This window comes from Mesocricetus auratus, unplaced genomic scaffold (genome assembly GCF_017639785.1).
Source record: "Mesocricetus auratus isolate SY011 unplaced genomic scaffold, BCM_Maur_2.0 Super-Scaffold_100013, whole genome shotgun sequence".
In the NCBI taxonomy this organism is placed as follows: Eukaryota; Metazoa; Chordata; class Mammalia; order Rodentia; family Cricetidae; genus Mesocricetus; species Mesocricetus auratus.
Genome location: NW_024429196.1, coordinates 4,742,051 through 4,759,896, shown reverse-complemented (window position 1 = coordinate 4,759,896; position 17,846 = coordinate 4,742,051). Strand labels below are relative to the sequence as shown.

At 47.3% G+C, this 17,846-nt stretch overlaps 1 protein-coding gene across 2 annotated transcripts in view; it reads left to right on the top strand.

Annotated features, from left to right (window-relative positions):
* Positions 1-15,911, top strand: part of Slc35f3 (solute carrier family 35 member F3) — a 246,689-nt gene extending 230,778 nt beyond the window's left edge. For both annotated transcript variants that reach the window (XM_013117999.3, XM_005064694.4), the window contains 5 exons: positions 1,266-1,485; positions 6,517-6,642; positions 8,714-8,906; positions 9,460-9,549; positions 14,395-15,911. In XM_013117999.3, coding sequence (XP_012973453.1) covers positions 1,266-1,485; positions 6,517-6,642; positions 8,714-8,906; positions 9,460-9,549; positions 14,395-14,630 — 865 coding nt within the window. In that variant the 3' untranslated portion in view covers positions 14,631-15,911. The remainder of the gene's footprint in view (positions 1-1,265; positions 1,486-6,516; positions 6,643-8,713; positions 8,907-9,459; positions 9,550-14,394) is intronic.
* The last annotated feature ends 1,935 nt before the right edge of the window (positions 15,912-17,846 follow it).

The following is a 17,846-nucleotide window of genomic DNA, read 5'->3' as shown; positions in this document are numbered from 1 at the left end:
AAGGCAGAGGCAGGCAGATCTCTGTGAGTTCGAGGCCAGCCTGGACCGACAGCCTCCAAAACAATACAGAGAAACCCTGTCTAATAAAACCAAAAAGAAAAAAAAAGTAGGGAAAAGATTTGCAGGTAGTTGTATCACAGCCTTCAAAACTGCCCATCCAGGGACTGGAGAGATGGCTCAGTAATCATGAGTGTTTACTGACTCTGCAAAGGACCCAAGTCCAGTTCCTAGCACCCATATAAGGCAGCCTACAACAGCATATAACTCCAGCTTCTAGGGATCCGACACTCTTCTGGCCTCCATGGGCATCTGCACACATGTGCAGAAAATTCCATACAGAGGCAAACACACATGCACACAACCAGATAAATCTTGTTTTAAGTGCATATTCCTGCCTGACCCCTAAGACAAACTGTCCATTCTTATTCACCACTTTCTTCATCAAAAAAATAAAAAGTCTAGCCCACACAAGAGTGTTCTGTCATTTAGCCATTGTGACATGGCATTTTCATCTACACTGGTCATACCTGAAAACCACACAGTCAAGCTGCAAATGGTATCCCAGTGTTTAAGTAAGTTTACAGTTCTGTGTTGAGCCTGCAGCCATGGGTCACGGATCAGATGCCCCTGGAAGTGACACTCTTCTTCTCAAAAGTTACAGAGTCCCTCAATCAGCCACAGCAGACCTGAATCTCCAGGGAGGATAATCCCAGCACAACTGTCATGAAAGCCATCGGCTCCTAACTTGGAGTAAGCAAAAGAAACAGTCTGTGACATTAGGTCACAATGTGGGGCAGCTCACCTCTAGCTCCAGCTGGCCTCCGTGGGCACCTGCACACCCAATTAGATACACACAGAGAAAAACACACACATAAATAAGCAATAACAAGTAAAAAAAAAAAAACCTGTCCTTTCTTAGTTTTCTTTTTCTGTCCTTTTTTTTTTTTTTTTTTTTTTTTTGAGGCAAGGTCTTATGTAGCCCAAGTTGGCTTTAAACTTGTTGAGTAGTTGAGGATGACCTTGTATTTCTGACTTCCCTGCCTCTCCCTCTCAAATGCTGAAATTGTAGACCGGCAGGTCTGGTTTATACAGTGCTAGGGATGGAACCCAGAACGCCTTGTATGTTAGGCAAACACTTCACCAATGAACCACACCCACAGCCCTCCTATACTTTCTTTCACTTACTAGCTGAGTAGATGACAAATCATGGTCTGAATGAACCCTGTGTAATGCTGCCTCTCTCTCTCTCTCTTTCCTTGTCTTAGGGAATGCTGTCGGTTTTTTGGAGACAATGGCTTGACTTTGAAAGTTTTCTTTACCAAGGCAGCACCATTCGGTGTTCTTTGGACTCTCACAAACTACCTATACTTACACGCAATAAAGAAAATAAATGCTACAGATGTCTCCGTGCTGTTCTGCTGCAACAAAGCTTTTGTTTTCTTGCTGTCGTGGATCGTTCTCAGGGACAGATTCATGGGAGTGAGGGTAAGTTCCTAATTATCTGTCTTCCTCCCTCTCTAAGTTATGCCCACCAAAACCTGCCCATTGGCTAGCTCAGCTGCCTGTGCTAGACTGCAGGCATCAACTATGACCCTTCTGATTCTCAGCCACGCTCAGTTCTTGTTATGATTTGCAGATCTTCTTGCTTACCAACTATGCTAGGTAAGTGTTTGTGTAAGCACCTTTCATCCCAAGCATTTCCATAGCATTCCCTAAAGCTTGTGCCAAGCAGGGAATCAGCCAGGGTGTGGTGATGTCTTTGTGCCGCTCTCTTCCTGTCCCGTGACAACCTTTTGATCTTCAGCACATGGCATGGGTGTGCCCTGCAGCTAGGAGCTATCTGACATCCTTCTGACTCTCAGGTTAGGATGCATCTGAAACCCTGAGGCTTCTTGGTGTACATGTATGGTATGGGCTTGGAGCCTTGCCTGGGCCATGTAGCCAGAAATATTGTTGCTGAGTTCGAACTAAAAGGTGGTGCAGAGGGTGGGGGTGAGGGTTGGCACATTCTACTTCAACTATAGATCAAGGACAAACACAATGACATCACTTGAATGACCTGGCATTTTCCAGGAGAGTCGTAATAAATTTAAAGCTAGTCGAATTTCATGACAGTTGCATGAAACATGGTAAGTGCACTTTCAAATACCAGTGGGAACATGGAGTGACCTAACCCAAGGAGAGCAAACAGGTGCCGTTTATCAAGGACAGAATCTCAGTGACTTTCTGCCTACTCCCTCTGGTGACCAGGGCCTGCCTCTGCTGTTCATCTCCTTGCCACAGAGTAGGACAGAACACTGATCACTCATGGTGCAGCTAATCATTTCCTCCTTCCTCCTGAATGCTCAGGGCCCAGTGCTCAGTAGCCCTTCAAGCTAACCGTGTTGGCAACCATCAAGAGGCATACTCCAGATCCTCTGCTTCTGCCCTTGCTTCATTGTCCTGGGAACAATGACATCACCTTAAGGGTGGGCTTACGCCCACCTGAGTTATACAAACAGCAGTGGGGACATGAGTCAACTGCTGGTTCATATTTTTAGCTTACAGTGGGGGGTGGGGGGAGAGTTTGTTTTGAGACGCAGGGTTAATTTTGGAATAAAAACTCACGCCCCGGGCTGCCACCCAGAAAAGCCTTCAGCAAATAAATGATCTAATGCATACGTCTCTGGGGAGACTGCAGGTGCTTCACATGAACTCAAAGCTAAAGACTTGGATGTCCTAGGGATGTTAACCTATGGCCATGCCTTTCCAGGCTTCATTTAGGGGTCAAAGAATCAAGAGCCTGCATAGAGCGTTGGGGCATGGTGCAGATGTCCCAAGCAAATTTTTGTTACTGGAAAGGGACACTTCAAGGTCAATGGTATGTGCTGCAGAGAAAACAGAAGGGTCTGAGGTTGAGAGGTGTGGGTGTGAATGCACTTGACCTACTCAGCCGACTCACGGAACATGGGGTAGTTCAGATCTGTGCTTGTTTATCTTGGGTGCAGAGGAAACTTTTCAACACCCTCCACTGGGATGCAGTCTGCACTGATTGGAGTGCTCTCTGCTGACCACTGCACACTACAGGTTTGTGCTAAGGCTTTCAGTACTCAGTGGGTACTGTAGGAGAGGCCACTGGGCCAGTATGGGTGACAGGATGCTGTAACACGCAGACACTGTGCAGGCATGGTCTCCTTTCAAGAGTGCATGGTCAGTGAATGAAGAACTTCCCACTGCGGGCTGCAGGGTCAATACAAAGCTCAGATGGCTTATGGAATCTGTGAGACCAAACAATAGACAGCTGGAGGAGGGCCCAAGATCATGTCTAGCTGTAAATCACTCGGTATTCGGGTAGACGTCTGGGGCAAGCAGCTACTTCCACTAGGAATTTCCAAAGGCATAAGAGCTGATGTAGTTTCCATCCTGGGGTCTGAGTGAACAATGTCAGCTTCACAGACTTGAAGGAAATGACCAGGGCTCCTCCTGGTGTGCAAGAGCAGTGATGTGGGTAGCAGCAAAGGACGAGTGATTAGAACAATTGCTTCAATCTCCCAGCTACAACTTGTTGAAGATGGGAAGGGGTACCTGCAGTTCTAAGTTAGGTAGACAGATCCAACACTAAGGTAATGTGTCTTATAATACACTTGAGACCCTGGTCAGGCCTGGTGTCAGAGGGCAGGGTACTCTGATTGAGTGGGACTCAAACTCTCCCCATCTCTACTTACAAGTACTTCCCATGTGTGCCCTGGGCCAGAGGTTCTTGCACGGTGGCCAAATGCTCAGTCTGGGAACAGGTGATGAGGCTGTGGGTCCTTGAGCAGAACACCAAAGTCTGAACCTTAGCTTACCACTGACTGCCCTGTATTAAGACGTTATACCCAGAGCTTGTGAAGCCGCAGGACAATCTTGACAAGGTTTGAGGAGAGTTCACTGTGGCACAGAAAACAGCCTTGGAATACTTTCACAGTGAAGCAAACAAACACAAATAAACTCCTGTGTCTATGTTTGGAACATAAAGCAGGTGGATCTTCGCCATACCCTGAACTCTTGAACTCCTAGGCTGGGGAACGGCTTGGGTTCGGACCTTCTGCCTGAAGGATCCTGAAAGTGTGGTGGGAAACTGTCCACACACTTCTGACACTAGCTGGGGCCTCATGTTCCAAAGGAGCTGCTGAAACTCAGAGAGCAGGAAGCCCACTGTCAGATCTACAGACCTCCCTCGTGATCACTGATAGGACCCCAGGAAGTCAGTCTCTGGTGTCACCTGTGTGAGTGACCCCACAGGATCTGAGTTGTCTCCACAGTCGAAGGGAGCCAGGGGGCCGTCACCTGTTCTGTCTGATCCCTCTAGCCTCATGCTGACTCTTTTGCACAGCCCAGTTGAGGTGGAAGCTCTTCACTGTTGACTTTTAACCGAGAGTGAGTGGGAGAGGCTAGAATCTGTCTTGCAAGTCTTCAGGAAAAATAACCTGTTCCCCTTTGATACTTCAGGTGTCAGCCCTATATGCTCTTGGGATCATCAGAAATCTGACTCCTCTCTCTGTCTACCTGTCTGTCCATCATCTATCTATCTATCTATCTATCTATCTATCTATCTATCTCTCATGTATCTATCATCTATTTGTCTATTTCCCCCTCCCTTCTGCCCTCCCTTCTTCCCCTCCTCCCTCTTTTCTTCCCTCTCTCTGACGTTTCACACACACCAGGCTATCTTCAAATTCACAAGGTAGTGGAGGATGACCCCGAACTTCTGATCCCCCTGCCTCCAGCTTCTCAGTTCTGGGACTACAGGTGCACACCACTGCTCCCGGGTCATGCAGGGCTGGGGACTGAACCTGTGGTTTTGTACATGCCAGGCTAGCTCCCTACCAACTGAGCTGCATCATTCTGTTTTCGATTCTTCCTCTAGACAGATGCCTCTGAGACCTAGAAGGTTCCAAGCACTGTGGGCTTGAGGCAGGAGCACTTAGTCCCCCTTCTGAGTTTCACCTGTTCTTGCTCTCAGAGTGGGGGAATGCTCTTTTTCTTCCATATCTGCTTCTTTCTCATGATAAGCAGTTTCTCTCAGTGCATGCAGCATTTGTGTATGAAATGTGTGTTAGATGAAAAGGGAAACAGCTGAGTCTGAAGGAACTAAAACCCTGCAAGGGAGAGTAGGTAGACCGGGCCAGGCTTCCCCACACTTGGTAATCATCAGCTCCCCTGGCCTCTTTCATAGGTAAATATAGCACAGTATGGAACTCTTACAGAAAGAAGGCCCTAGAAGACATATGTGGTTCAGCTGGAGAGTCAGCCACAGTACCTCTTAATAACATAAAGACTATGTGGGTCCCAGATACGCCTTTATTTCCATCTAAGAGCATGGCTGGCAGTGGCTTGCTGTGTGTCTTAGCTGCTTCTCTTGTTACTAGGACAAAATACCCAATAAAGGTATCCTAAGGAAGGAAGGGTTTACATTGGCTCATGGTTTTCAGAATGCAAGTTCAACACGATGAGGAGGGCCTGGGACAGAACGGTGAGGCAGCTGGTCACACTCCATCCACAGTCAGGAGGCAGAGATGTGAACGCTGGTGCTCAGCTCACTTTCTCCTTTTATTCGGCTCAGGACCCCAGCCCATGGGAATGGATCACTCACATTCAGGGTGGGTCATCCTACCTTCCCTAACCCAATCTAGAAACTCCCTCACAGACAAGCCCAGCATTTCCATGATGAGTCCAAACCCATTAAGTTGACAATCTTGATTAACCACACCCTGGAATCACAGTTACCCATTTAAATGTATTAAACCAGCTTTGTTATCAAATAGACCTGAAGAAGCCTCTATTTTGGCTCTTCTACCTCCAGCTGTGTGCCTTAGGGCAGATTCCTTGTCCTCTCTGAGTCTAAATCCTTATGCCTGTAAAAGGGGTGAATGATAGACACCAACTCCCATTGTGAGGTTAAACAAGACAGCACACAGGAAATGCTTAGCTTGAACCCCCTGAAGCCTAGCTGTGAGATACTGCCCCTAAGGTCAATTTTGAAAGGTCTTCATCTCCTGGTTTCTTGGGGCTGTGGGAGCTCTGTGGCTGCTTCTGCTTGGACTTTGCACTTGATCTGGATGCAAGGGCACTGTCCCCTCAGTGATTCAAACCCACAACCTCCAAGCACTAAGAACAGCACAGAGGGGAGACACAGGGAAGACGAGGCTAAGGAGAAGGGAGAGGGGCCACAGCTCCCGGGCAGGATGTGGTCTGCTGCCCTTGTAGTCAGTGATGCTGTCAAATGAGGACTATCTCTCAGGTCAGCTCTGGCAGCAACCTGAGACAAAGCCACACTGTCACCCTGTACCAGATGCCTCAGATTTTGGTTATGCTAAGCTTGGATAGGTATCCTTAAACAATACCCATAAGCCACCTCTGCCCATTCTCCCCGGGAGTCTTAGAATAAAGCACCACTTTCCTTCACCTGGAAGAACCCCATGAGTAGAACGTTCTAGCTCTCAGGCACTAACAACTCCCTCCATGGCCTGACAATGTTTCTCTCCCTCCCTGCAGATTGTGGCCGCCATCCTTGCCATCGCAGGCATTGTCATGATGACTTACGCAGATGGTTTCCACAGTCACTCAGTCATCGGCATAGCCCTGGTGGTGGGCTCTGCTTCCATGTCAGCCCTCTACAAGGTAGGCACAAGGAACCCATCTTCTTGGCAGGTATCGGGGGACATCAGAGCTCTGGAGCTCACAGCCTGTCACTTTGGATATTCTGGATGGAGTCTGGGATTCTGAGAAGAATGCATCAAGTATGCATCAAGAGGCAGACGGCCCCAGGGCAGGGCCAGGTAGGCAGCTGAGAAAGATTGGACCCCTGAGCCTGCCTGAGTTTGTGCCTGATGGGGCATGAAGACTAGATTATGTGTGTGCTTTGCCATGTAAATCCTTGGCCATGTGATTTTCAGGGCACCAGCCAATTTGAGTCCATGAGTTGTTCAAACAACGCTTGTGAAATGAGTACACAAAAGATTCTTTTGGCAAGAGCCGGGTGAGTGTCTGTCATGCTAGTGCTCACTGAGGAAAGAGCATTGCCAAAAGCTTATGGAGAGCCTGGGCTACACTACCAGATCTTTGCCTAAAGAAAAGAAAAGGAAAGTTTTGACAAAATGTGGCAGGCCATTGGAAAGTACTTCCTAACTGCCAGTCTAGAAACAACAAACAACTGTCTGAGGCAAGGTGTGCGGCCTTTCTCCCAGTTTTGTCAGACTCCATGCTATCTCTTGCCCCAGCTCCTCTCTGTCCCCCTCCTCTCCTTTCCTTTCACCTAGGTCCTCTCTCTCCTCCTCAGATGGATAATAAGACACGAAGACACTTTCAGGGCTGTAAAACATCAGATGTCTCCATGTCCTGCTTCCCCTGCATACCGGTGACCACTTCCTCCCCTTCCTGAAGCTTCTACCTCCTTCCCAAACAGCACCACCAGCTGGGGACCACGTGTTCAAACACATGAGCCTACTGGGGGCATGTCACACCCGAGCCACAACACCTGTACCTGTCCGGAGGGACTCACTGGAGGCCAAAAGCTCTTCACTCCCTTTCCCTGTTGCCGGCACATGTGGGGAGCACAACGGGCGAAGGGGCCACAGGGACAGAGGAAAGACAGCCAGTGCTTCCCTGACTGGACACCTTTACCTGTGAGCAGCATGTCAAACAGCCACTGCCCCCAGAGAGAGGGCTTTAAAGATGTTCTCTCTGAACCAAAGCTGAGGGGCTTCATCAGTCCCCGCTAAGTCTTACCTCCCTTTGTAGAAATGACACAGCACCAGGCTGGGTGGGGTCCACAGGCATGTCTGAGTCGAACCTCTGGCCACCCAGGCACATCTGTCCCTCTTCTATCAGCCCCTTGAATTCCAAAAATGGTGCGCAAGCAAGAACATTGCGGGGGATACAAAGTCCTGAGCAGTTCACTAAGGCCTGTGCCATTTCTACAAAGGGAGGTAAGATTTAGCGGGGACTGGTGAAGCCCTTCAACTTTGGTTCAGAGAGAACATCTTTGCAGGTAAAGTCCTCTCTCTGGGAGCAGTGTCTGTTTGACATGCTGCTCACAGGTAAAGCACTTGCCTTGCAAGCACGGGGGCCAGAGTTCAGAATCCCAGTGCTGTGGAAATACCAGTTGGGCTTGGCAGCCCATCTGCAATCTCAGCACATGGAAGGCAGAGATGGGAGCACGTCCAAGGAAGCTGGCTACACTAACCAAATACCCAAGCTCTGGGTCCAAGTAGAAACCCTGTTCCAAAATGTAAGGGGGAATCAATCCAGGAAGGCACCTGAGGTCAATCTCTGGCCACCATATCCCCAGACACACACACACACACACACACACACACACACACACACACACACACACACATTTGGAGGCTCCACAAAAGGATATGCAATCACACCAGATAGTTCTAAGGGAGGCAGCATTGTGAGCACAACACGTAACAGCCTCATCCAGTATGCAGACCTATGACTCCTAGTGATAAGCAATGTGAGTCTAGACATAGTTCAGCCTGAGCTGCTGTTACACGACATGTGGGCTGCAGCCTTCCATCAAGCTTCATCAGCCTTCGCTGGCAGGCACAGAAGATCAAACCCAGTGGGACTATAGTACCTACTGTGCGGCCAGCCCCAGCTTTGTCAAGTATGCACAACTCTACTCCCACATACATGGGCCCAAGGGGTATCCTCACCTCTTCCTCTCCCCTCTCCCCGGCAGGTCCTGTTCAAGCTGCTGCTAGGCAGTGCCAAGTTCGGAGAAGCGGCCTTATTTCTGTCCATCCTGGGTGTGTTCAACATCCTCTTCATCACCTGCATCCCCGTCATCCTCTACTTCACCCGAGTGGAGTACTGGAACTCCTTCGACGACATTCCATGGGGAAACCTCTGTGGGTTCTCCATTCTCTTATTGAGTAAGTGGCACCCGCCCTGTGCAGAAGCCTCAGCAAGTAGCAACAGACACAGAACTCTTTGGAAACCCAAGTTAAGAAGGAAAAACTCATGGCCTCTTGCTTACGTTAAATTCTCACTCTTTTTCACAGTCCTCGGGTATTTTTAAAGAACAATATTTAAGGGTTCTAAAAAATTTTGGGGGGTGGCCTTAGAAGGCAGGACCTTTAAGAATTTATTTTCACTGTGCATGTGTGGCTGCATGAGTTTACTTATGTTCATGAGTTTTGTTTGCCTACATGCAGCACACCATGTGTATGTTTGATGCTTGTGGAGGTCAGGAGAAGATATCCCCTGAGGTTGGAGTTACACATGGCTGTGAGACTGGAGTTAGACTGGGAGCTACAGTGTGGGTGCTGGAAACCAAACCCCAATTCTGGACCTTCAAGAAGAAGCTTAAGTTCCTTGTAATGCCTCTCTGCCTGAGACACTGGGTGGGGGTGGTCAAATATGTCAACACAGACAGGGAAGGGCAGTTTTATGAGTAACTCCAGTCTTCTAAATTCTCTATTTCAGCATTCAATATTGTATTAAATTTTGGAATCGCTGTCACGTATCCCACACTGATGTCTCTCGGAATTGTCCTCAGTGTGCCTGTGAATGCCGGTAAGCGTTGTTTCATGGATTTCTGTCTCTGTTCATTTTAAACACACCTTCTTTCAGGCTTACACACACTCGAGAGCACACTTTCACATAGCTGCTCATATCTATTCCTATTTGGCTGCTCACAAGGCATATTTGACCTCTGCAAAGAAAGAAAATGCACTTAGTACGATGCTGTTTGTGGCATATGCAGTATTTCTCCATGACAGATTTGTCTTTTTTGTTATTCTTTTGTTTACCTATTTTACAGTACTTGGGATGAAACCAAGGGCCTCATGCACCCTAAGCAAGCTCCCTCCTACTGAGCTATGCTTCCTTAGTCCTTTTTAAGCATTTTATTTTGAGATATGTTCTTCTCACTATGCTGCCCAGGTTAACTTTGAAGTCTCATCATAGCCCAGACAGCCTTTGGTTTGAAGTCCTTTGCTCAACCTCTGGGATTACAAGCATACGCTGTCAGGCCCAACTTAACAGAGAGATTTCTATGTCCAATTGAGCATAGACCATCCAAGGCAGTCTCTAATTTAATAAAGAATAGAGCTAGAAAAGTATGGAGCAGAAAACGACTGAATTTTTCCAAGTGACTTTGTTGAGGCCAAGTTGTCACATTGGGTCATCATGTGGAAACGGCTTGGCACTCCAGTGAGCAGGAATGTTATTCCCTTCTGCCTCCTGGGAGAGGGTGAAAGCCCTTTGTTTGGGTGTGGGAACCCGCTTTGTCCTGTCCTGGAGCCTTGTAGCTGAGATGAGTTGGCAGTTCTTCCCAAAGCTTGCCTTCCTCTGTCCCTCACCTACTCTCCCGTCTTGCCCTCTGTTAGTTTGAGCTTTGGACTTCCTCTCCAGAATCCTCTGTCTCATTCCCTGGCTCCTGCAAAGTTGCCTCTGGGTCCCTGATTCCAGGCCATTAAAGGACTGGTCTCCCAGGAACCCAGGTCCATAGCCTATTCCCAAGCAAAGTCACTCTTGACTCCAGAGACTCTCCTGAAGTCCAGCTCCCTGACTCCCCACCCCCACCCTGTCCCACAGTTCTGTATATGCCTCAGTACCCCCAAGCCCATCCTGGATGTCTATGGTCCCCATTCATCAGCCCTGTGGTTTGTGTCTCCTCACAATTGAAGGCTGTGCATGCTCTTATTGCTTCCTGTTGACAAATAAAGGAAACAATCGAGCCCTTCAGAGCTGGGAGTAGATAGCATGGCAGTACACCCTTGCAATTACAGCCCCCAGGAAGCATAGACAGGAGGCTCCTGGGCTCATGGATCAGCCAGGCTGGCCTACTTAATGGGTTCTAAGCAAGACAGAGACCATGTTATTCTAAAGGTAAGTGGTGCCCAAGGAACAACCGCTAAAGTGGACCTCATCTCTACCCACAGCACAATGCTCATACACTCATGTGTACACACATGTATGTACACACACATGCAGAGAGGGAGGGAATAAGGGAAGGAGAGAGAGAGAGAGAGAGAGAGAGAGAGAGAGAGAGAGAGAGAGAGGGAGGGAGGGAGGGAGGGAGGGAAGGAGGAAGGGAGGGAGGGAGGAAGGGAGAGAGAGAGAGACAAAGAGAGACAGAGAGAGAGAGGAGCTCCTGGACCTGGAAGGCACTTCTTACACAGCTTCCCCTGCAACCCTTATGTTTTAATTTGGTGTTACATGAGGATATGCTAAAAGACATATACCACAGTAGTTTGACACCAAGAGTTACTTTTGTCCACATCCTGCAGTCAAAGCAGAGAGTTAATCCATGTCAACTGCTGGATCCAGTTCCTGTAAAGAGGAGAGAGGAAAGGGCCAGCATTCTGGAAACTGGCAGAGCAGAGCAGTTATCAGTCTTCAGGCTCACCCTGGCATCAGCTAATGAATTAACAGCTAATGAATTAATGTCAACATTAAAACCTGAAGTGTTTCTGAAAGTCTATAGGACAACCCTGGGAAGAACTGGTTTTAGGGTGAACTATTACCCTCCCATCCCTCCTCTGCCTTCCTGTTAGACAACACGAGGAGTAAAGGAGGGAGAGAAGTAGAAGGAGGCAGGAAGTTAGGGAATTGACAGAGTCACTCTGAGAGGAAAAGCAGCCCCCACCAGGATGAATGGTGGACAGTTGCCCAGTCAGCATTAAGAGCTGTGGACTTCAATGTTTGCACCCTCAAGTAGATGAGACCTTTTGTTGTTTTACTTTGTTTTGTTTTGTTTTGTTTTTAGGCCAGACTATCTCTCTGAGGCAGGCAGGTTTCAAATGGGTTCAATTTGACTTAGCCAAGGGAGAGAAGAGATTCGTCCCCAAACAGGAAAGAAGGGAACACCATCAGGGCTGTTAACAGAGTGACTGGATTTTTACAAACTGATCTAAACCTACTTCCCATTCAGTCCTGTCACCCAATTGCTCATCAGGACAAGCCAGGGATCTTTAGGGAAGCCCTCAGAGCAAGGTACTTCACCTGAGACTTAGAGCCTCATAGTAACCAATGGGCAAGGAATAGCAAGAATTCTTCCTAACAGCTGGGCATACTGGCACACATCTATAAGCCTAGCACTCAGGAGGTGAAGGCTTGAGGATCAGGAGTCAAAGTCATCCTCAGCTACCTAGTGAGTTCAAGGATAGCCTGGGCTACATGAGACTCTATTTCAAGAAACAGAAACAAGAGGCAGGATTTGAGATGACTGGGTAAAGGTGCTTGCCACTATGCTTGTTGACCTAGGTTAGATTCCTGGGACCTGCAAGGTGGAAGGAGAAAAATGACTCCCAAAAGTTGTCCTTTGACCACACTGTGCCCTCTGCCCTGGCACTCACATGATCATCTGCATAAATGCAAAAATAAATTAATAACTAAATAACTAAAGCTTTAAAAAATTCACAAAAGTATCCTAAAAGGGCAGGGTCATGTTTGTTTATCCAAACATATACACATATAGTAAGATTAAATTTTAAAATGTCTCATTATAGGAGAAGGGCATTTAAGGTAGCCTCTCCACTATTGCTTAGATTGCCAGTTGGTGTCATCTTTGTAGATCTTTGGAAATTTCCCTAGTGTCAGATCTCTCTTCAAACCTATAATGACTCCCTCTATTATGGTATCTCTCATCCTGCTTTCCTCTATTCTTGCCCTGACTCAAGCTTCCTGCTCCCCCATGTCCTCCTCTCCTTCTCCTGGCTCCCTCTCCCTTCCCCCATGCTCCCAATCTGCTCAGGAGATCCTGTCCCCTTCCGCTTTTCTGGGGTACCATGTATGTCTCTCTTAGGGTCCTCACTGTTTCCCAGCCTCTCTGGCAGTGTGGACTATAGGCTGGCACTCCTCTGCTCCCTGTCTAAAATCCATATATGAGTGAGTACATACCATGTTTGTCTTTTTGTGACCGGGTTACCTCATTCAGGATGGTTTCTTCTAGTGTCATCCATTTGTCTGTGAATTTCAAGGTTCCATTGTTTTTTTTTCTACTGAGTAGTACTCCATTGTGTAAATGTACCACATTTTCTCTATCCACTCCTCAGTTGAGGGGCATCTAGGTTGTTTCAAGGTTCTAGCTATTATAAATAATGCTGCAATGGCTGGGTGCTGGTGGTGCATGTGCCTTTAATCCCAGCACTCGGGAGGCAGAGGCAAGCAGATCTCTGTGAGTTTGAGACCAGCCTGGTCTACCCAGCAAATTCCAGGACAGGCTCCAACACAAACAGCGAAACCCTGTATCAAAAAACCAAAATAATAATAATAATAATGATAATGATAATGCTATGAACATAGTGGAACAGATGTCCTTTGTTGTATGAATGTGCATCTTTTGGGTATATGCCTAAGAGTGGAATTGCTTGATCTTGTGGTAAACTGATTCCTATTTTCCTGAGGAATCTCCATACTGATTTCCAAAGTGACTGTACAAGTTGGCACTCTCACCAGCAGTGGAGTGTTCCCCTCATATGCCAGTCTAGAGTCTTCATCCAGTGGCTGATAGAAGCAGAGACAGACACCCACAGCTAAACACTGAACTGAACTCCTGAACCCAGTTGTAGAGAGGGAGGAGTGGTGGGCAAGGGGGTCAAGACCAGGCTGGTGAAGCCAACAGAAACAGCTGACCTGAACAAGGGGAAGCTCATGGATCCCAGACTGATGGCTGAAAGGCCAGCATGGGACTGATCCAGACCTCTGGAATGTGGATGTCAGTGAGGAGGCCTCGGCAATCTAAGGGGCCTCTGGTGGTGGATCAGTATTTATCCCTGGCATATGAATGGACTTTGGGAGCCCATTCCACATGGAGGGATGTGTTCTCAGCCTGGACACATGGGGGAGGATCTGGGTGCTTCCCTGGGTGATATGACAGATTTTGGGGATTCCCCCATGATGTGCCTCACCCTCCCTGGGGAGCAGAGGGAAGATGGGAGGGGGATTGGTGGAGGGCAGGGGAGGAGAGGAAGGAGGGGGAGCTGGTATTGACATATGAAGCAGGCTTGTTTCTAATTTAAATTAAAAATGTAAAAAAAATTAAAATGTCATGTATAATATCATAATGTGGAAAAGTACCAAAAATATAAATTAAAAATTAGTATTATCTTCATCCTGAAATCCCAAATTGGCCAGAATTACACCTTGGCATATCTAATTACACCTACATTCCCAATTACCTTGACCTATTTTCCTCTCACACTCAAGTCACCATTTGAGCTCAAGTGCTGGGTTAGATTCAGATGGCAACACACAAGCTCAAGGCCTCAGCGGAGGCGGATCTTCAGAAGTGCATTGTGATATCCTAGAGGCAGCCCCAGCAGGCATTAGCAGAACCCTGCCCTGGAGGATGCTTAGATATATTACCATGTCCACAACCCTGCTGTTGAGTAAATGGTACTCTGTCTCCCATAGTGGTCGATCACTATACCAGTCAGATAGTCTTCAACGGAGTCAGAGTCATCGCCATCATCATTATCGGCCTGGGCTTCCTCCTCCTGCTCCTGCCAGAAGAGTGGGATGTCTGGTTGATCAAGTTGCTCACCCGCCTCAAAGTGAGGAAGAAGGAAGAGACCACAGAGAGCAGCGGGGACTTGGGCACAGGCCCCCAGAGCAGGAGCAGAAGAGCCCGCCCATCCTTCGCTCGCTGAGACCACTCCTCTAGGACTCTGGGATGCCCCCATGGTAATGTTTTTGAGGTCTATTGCTAAGGGAGGAACCTCAGTTGGGTGAGGTGTACATACATGTACAGTTTTGGTAATCTGCAGTAAGTTCTATGGTATTTATTGGCATGTCCAATTTGCTTGCACTTTTCCACATCAGACCTTCCACTTAAGGTACCAATTCAAAATGGAAGAGAAAAGAAACTCTCAGTGCTTCTTCAATGAATGTAAAGTGGGGTTAAATGAGCCTTGCATTGATTGCTCCAGAGGACAGGACACACTGGGGCAAATGCTCTGCCTCTTAGCAACTGAAAATGACATTGTACACTGTGATTATTTTTCAGCTATAGTAGGTCATATTTTGTTTTATACCAGAACTGTATACTTAATTTTAAGGAATTTCAATGAACCAAAAGATAATTGTCAGTGAATCTGGATGGATGGATGGATGGATGGATGGATTTATGGATGGATTTATGGATGGATGGATGGATGTGTGGACAGATGGGTAGCTGGGTGGTGGACAGACAGGTGGATGGGAAGGGAAGAGAAAGATGAAGCAGACAAGGATAATGGGCATGAAGATAATTGGAGGACAGGCCTTGGCCAGGTCACATAACAGAAAGTGGGAATCTGACCTAGCTGGCCTGCTTTCTTGTGTCTTCACAAGTCCATGAGGAGAACTTAGTGCCTTCTACAGCATCTCCGTCCTTACCTATGTGAAGCGAGGTGACATCATATGTCACTGGCGCCGTCTTATAATGTAGATGTAGAAATCTTTAAAAAACAAACTATATGTGTATATGTGTGTACAAAAAGTGACAACGCCGGTGGCCAGTGCGTTTGGATGGTGTTTGGCGATGTGTAGCGTGCACAGCAGGTGCACTGTGTGGGAGGAATTGCTGGTGGCTTTCACTCCCAGACCAAGACTGAAACACTATTTACGGAGTCTGTAAACCTTTTTAAGAAACTTTTAAGCACCGGGCTGTTTACTTACACAATCTAGGTCTGCCAGAAACTTCTATCTGTGATAGATCTGTACAGAGGGACTGGGGTTAGAGTTTACTATTTTTGAAGTTTACATTGTTACATATAAATGGGAACCTGATTTTGAAATGATGTCATATCCCAATGGTGCATTCTGGAACCATGGAGTCTTTTGTTTCCCGGGGGAAAGGGGCACTCATGACCTGAACTTTTTAGCCAATTATTCTTCTCAGTTTCCATTACTTGTTTGGCCAAACAGATTAATAAAATATTTGAAACAAAGAAAGCACTGAGTATGCTCTTGCTGCCACCTTGTCGCCTCCCTCTAAGGGTCCTGATGCAGCCTGCAGTCTCCAAACCGATTCCTGGAAGGTCAGCCTGCCTGGCTGCCGCGAGGGAAGGTGATTGTTGCTGTGATGACAGACGATTGCATGACAATCGCAGGACTCATAGAAACTGTTAAGTCTCTGGGGCTGAAGAGGTGGTGCAGTGGGAAAGTACTTACTGCACAAGTGTGAGAGCAGGGGTTCATATTCCCAACACCCATGTAAACAGCTGAGCACAGCCATATGCCCACACACACTTACACACACACACACACACACACACACACACACACACACACCTTTATCCCCAGCACTGAAGGTGATGGAGGCAGAAAGACCAATGAAGCTGTGTCTAGGCAGCTGTGGTCAGGAGCTGTGAGACCCAAGTGTCTTGTGCAGAGTCTCAGAGGGCAGGCACAAAGGTGGCATAAAAGTCATATCACCCACACCTAGAATGCCTCCACTTTGGAGAAATTCAAAAGGCAACAAAAGTGGCAAGGTCCTGGCCTGTAACCTCCACCACCAACTGCTTCATTTAACTCAGTCCAGTGAATATTTTCTTTTAAAGACACATTATCAAGTTGGAAATGCCAGCCTTATAGTAAATTTAGCTTCACCCATCAGCTCATTAAGATTTAAAAATGGGACTGCCGAGATAGTTCAGCCATTAAGAGCACTGGCTGCTCTTCCAATGGACCCAAATTTGATTCCCAGCATTCAAAGGGAACCTCACGACTTTACAGGGGATCTGATACCTTATGGCTTCCACAGGTACCAGGCACACACAGTGCGCATGTGTGCATATAGGCAAGGCAGACAAAAACAAAACATTTTTTAATTTAAAGATTAAAAAATAGTTTGGGGGCTCTTTCCTCATGACCCTCTCAGCCTTCCCTTCTAGACCCCCTTCATTCCTCCGTGTCCTCCACTGATCCCAGAAATGCTTTCTACCAGGGACCCCAGTAGCCACCACAGGCCAACACATCAGTGGCTCGCTCAGCCATCATCGGAGACACTGCTCTTGCAGTAGATGGGAACTAACACAGAGACCCACAATTGGACAGTATTCAGGGAGTGAGAGACTTTGGAGCACTCAGTCCTAAATGGGATGTCTTCACCAAACCCCTCCCCTCATGACTCAAGGATCTCTGAGGAAGAGGAGATTGTAAGGGTCAGAGGTATGGATGTCTCTAAGGAAACAGTGTCTTCCAGACACAACAGGACTGATAGGTGTGACTCACAGAGACTGTAGCAGCATGCACAAGGCCTGCACAGGTGAAAGCCAGATGGTGTCCCAGCACTGAGATGGGGAAGTGGACATGAGCTAACAAGACGCTCTCTGCCACTGATACCCATTAGCCAAGAGGAAATCACTCTCCTCCGATGGAGTCTCACTAGGTATATTAACCACTCCGTACTCAGGAGTAATTGGCCAGCACAAAGCAAAGGCAATGGCAGTTTTGCAAACTGTTTGTCTCATTTTGCTTTGCTTGGACATTTTCTGTCTTAATGGTCAGTCTTGTGCTTGTATATGTCATTTTGTGTTTTTCATGAAGCTTTTTGTGTGTTCCTTTGGGTTTCTGTTTTTGTTTACTTTTTAGAGACAAGAGAGGGCATGAAGTTAGGTGGGCAGGGAGTTGAGGAGAATTTGGGAGCAGCTGGAGAAAGGGAAAAGCATGACCAAAATATATTGTATGAAAAAATGTTTCAATAGAAAAAGAATTGGAAGCAAAGGCTCCATAAGAAATCTGCATACCTACATTTGAAGCGCCATTATTCATGATAGCCAAAATCTGGAGGTGCATAGGTGGGTGGCTGGCTGGACAGATGTATGAATGTGTAGATTTACAAATGTATGCATAAACAAAATGAGGTATACTCATACAATGGA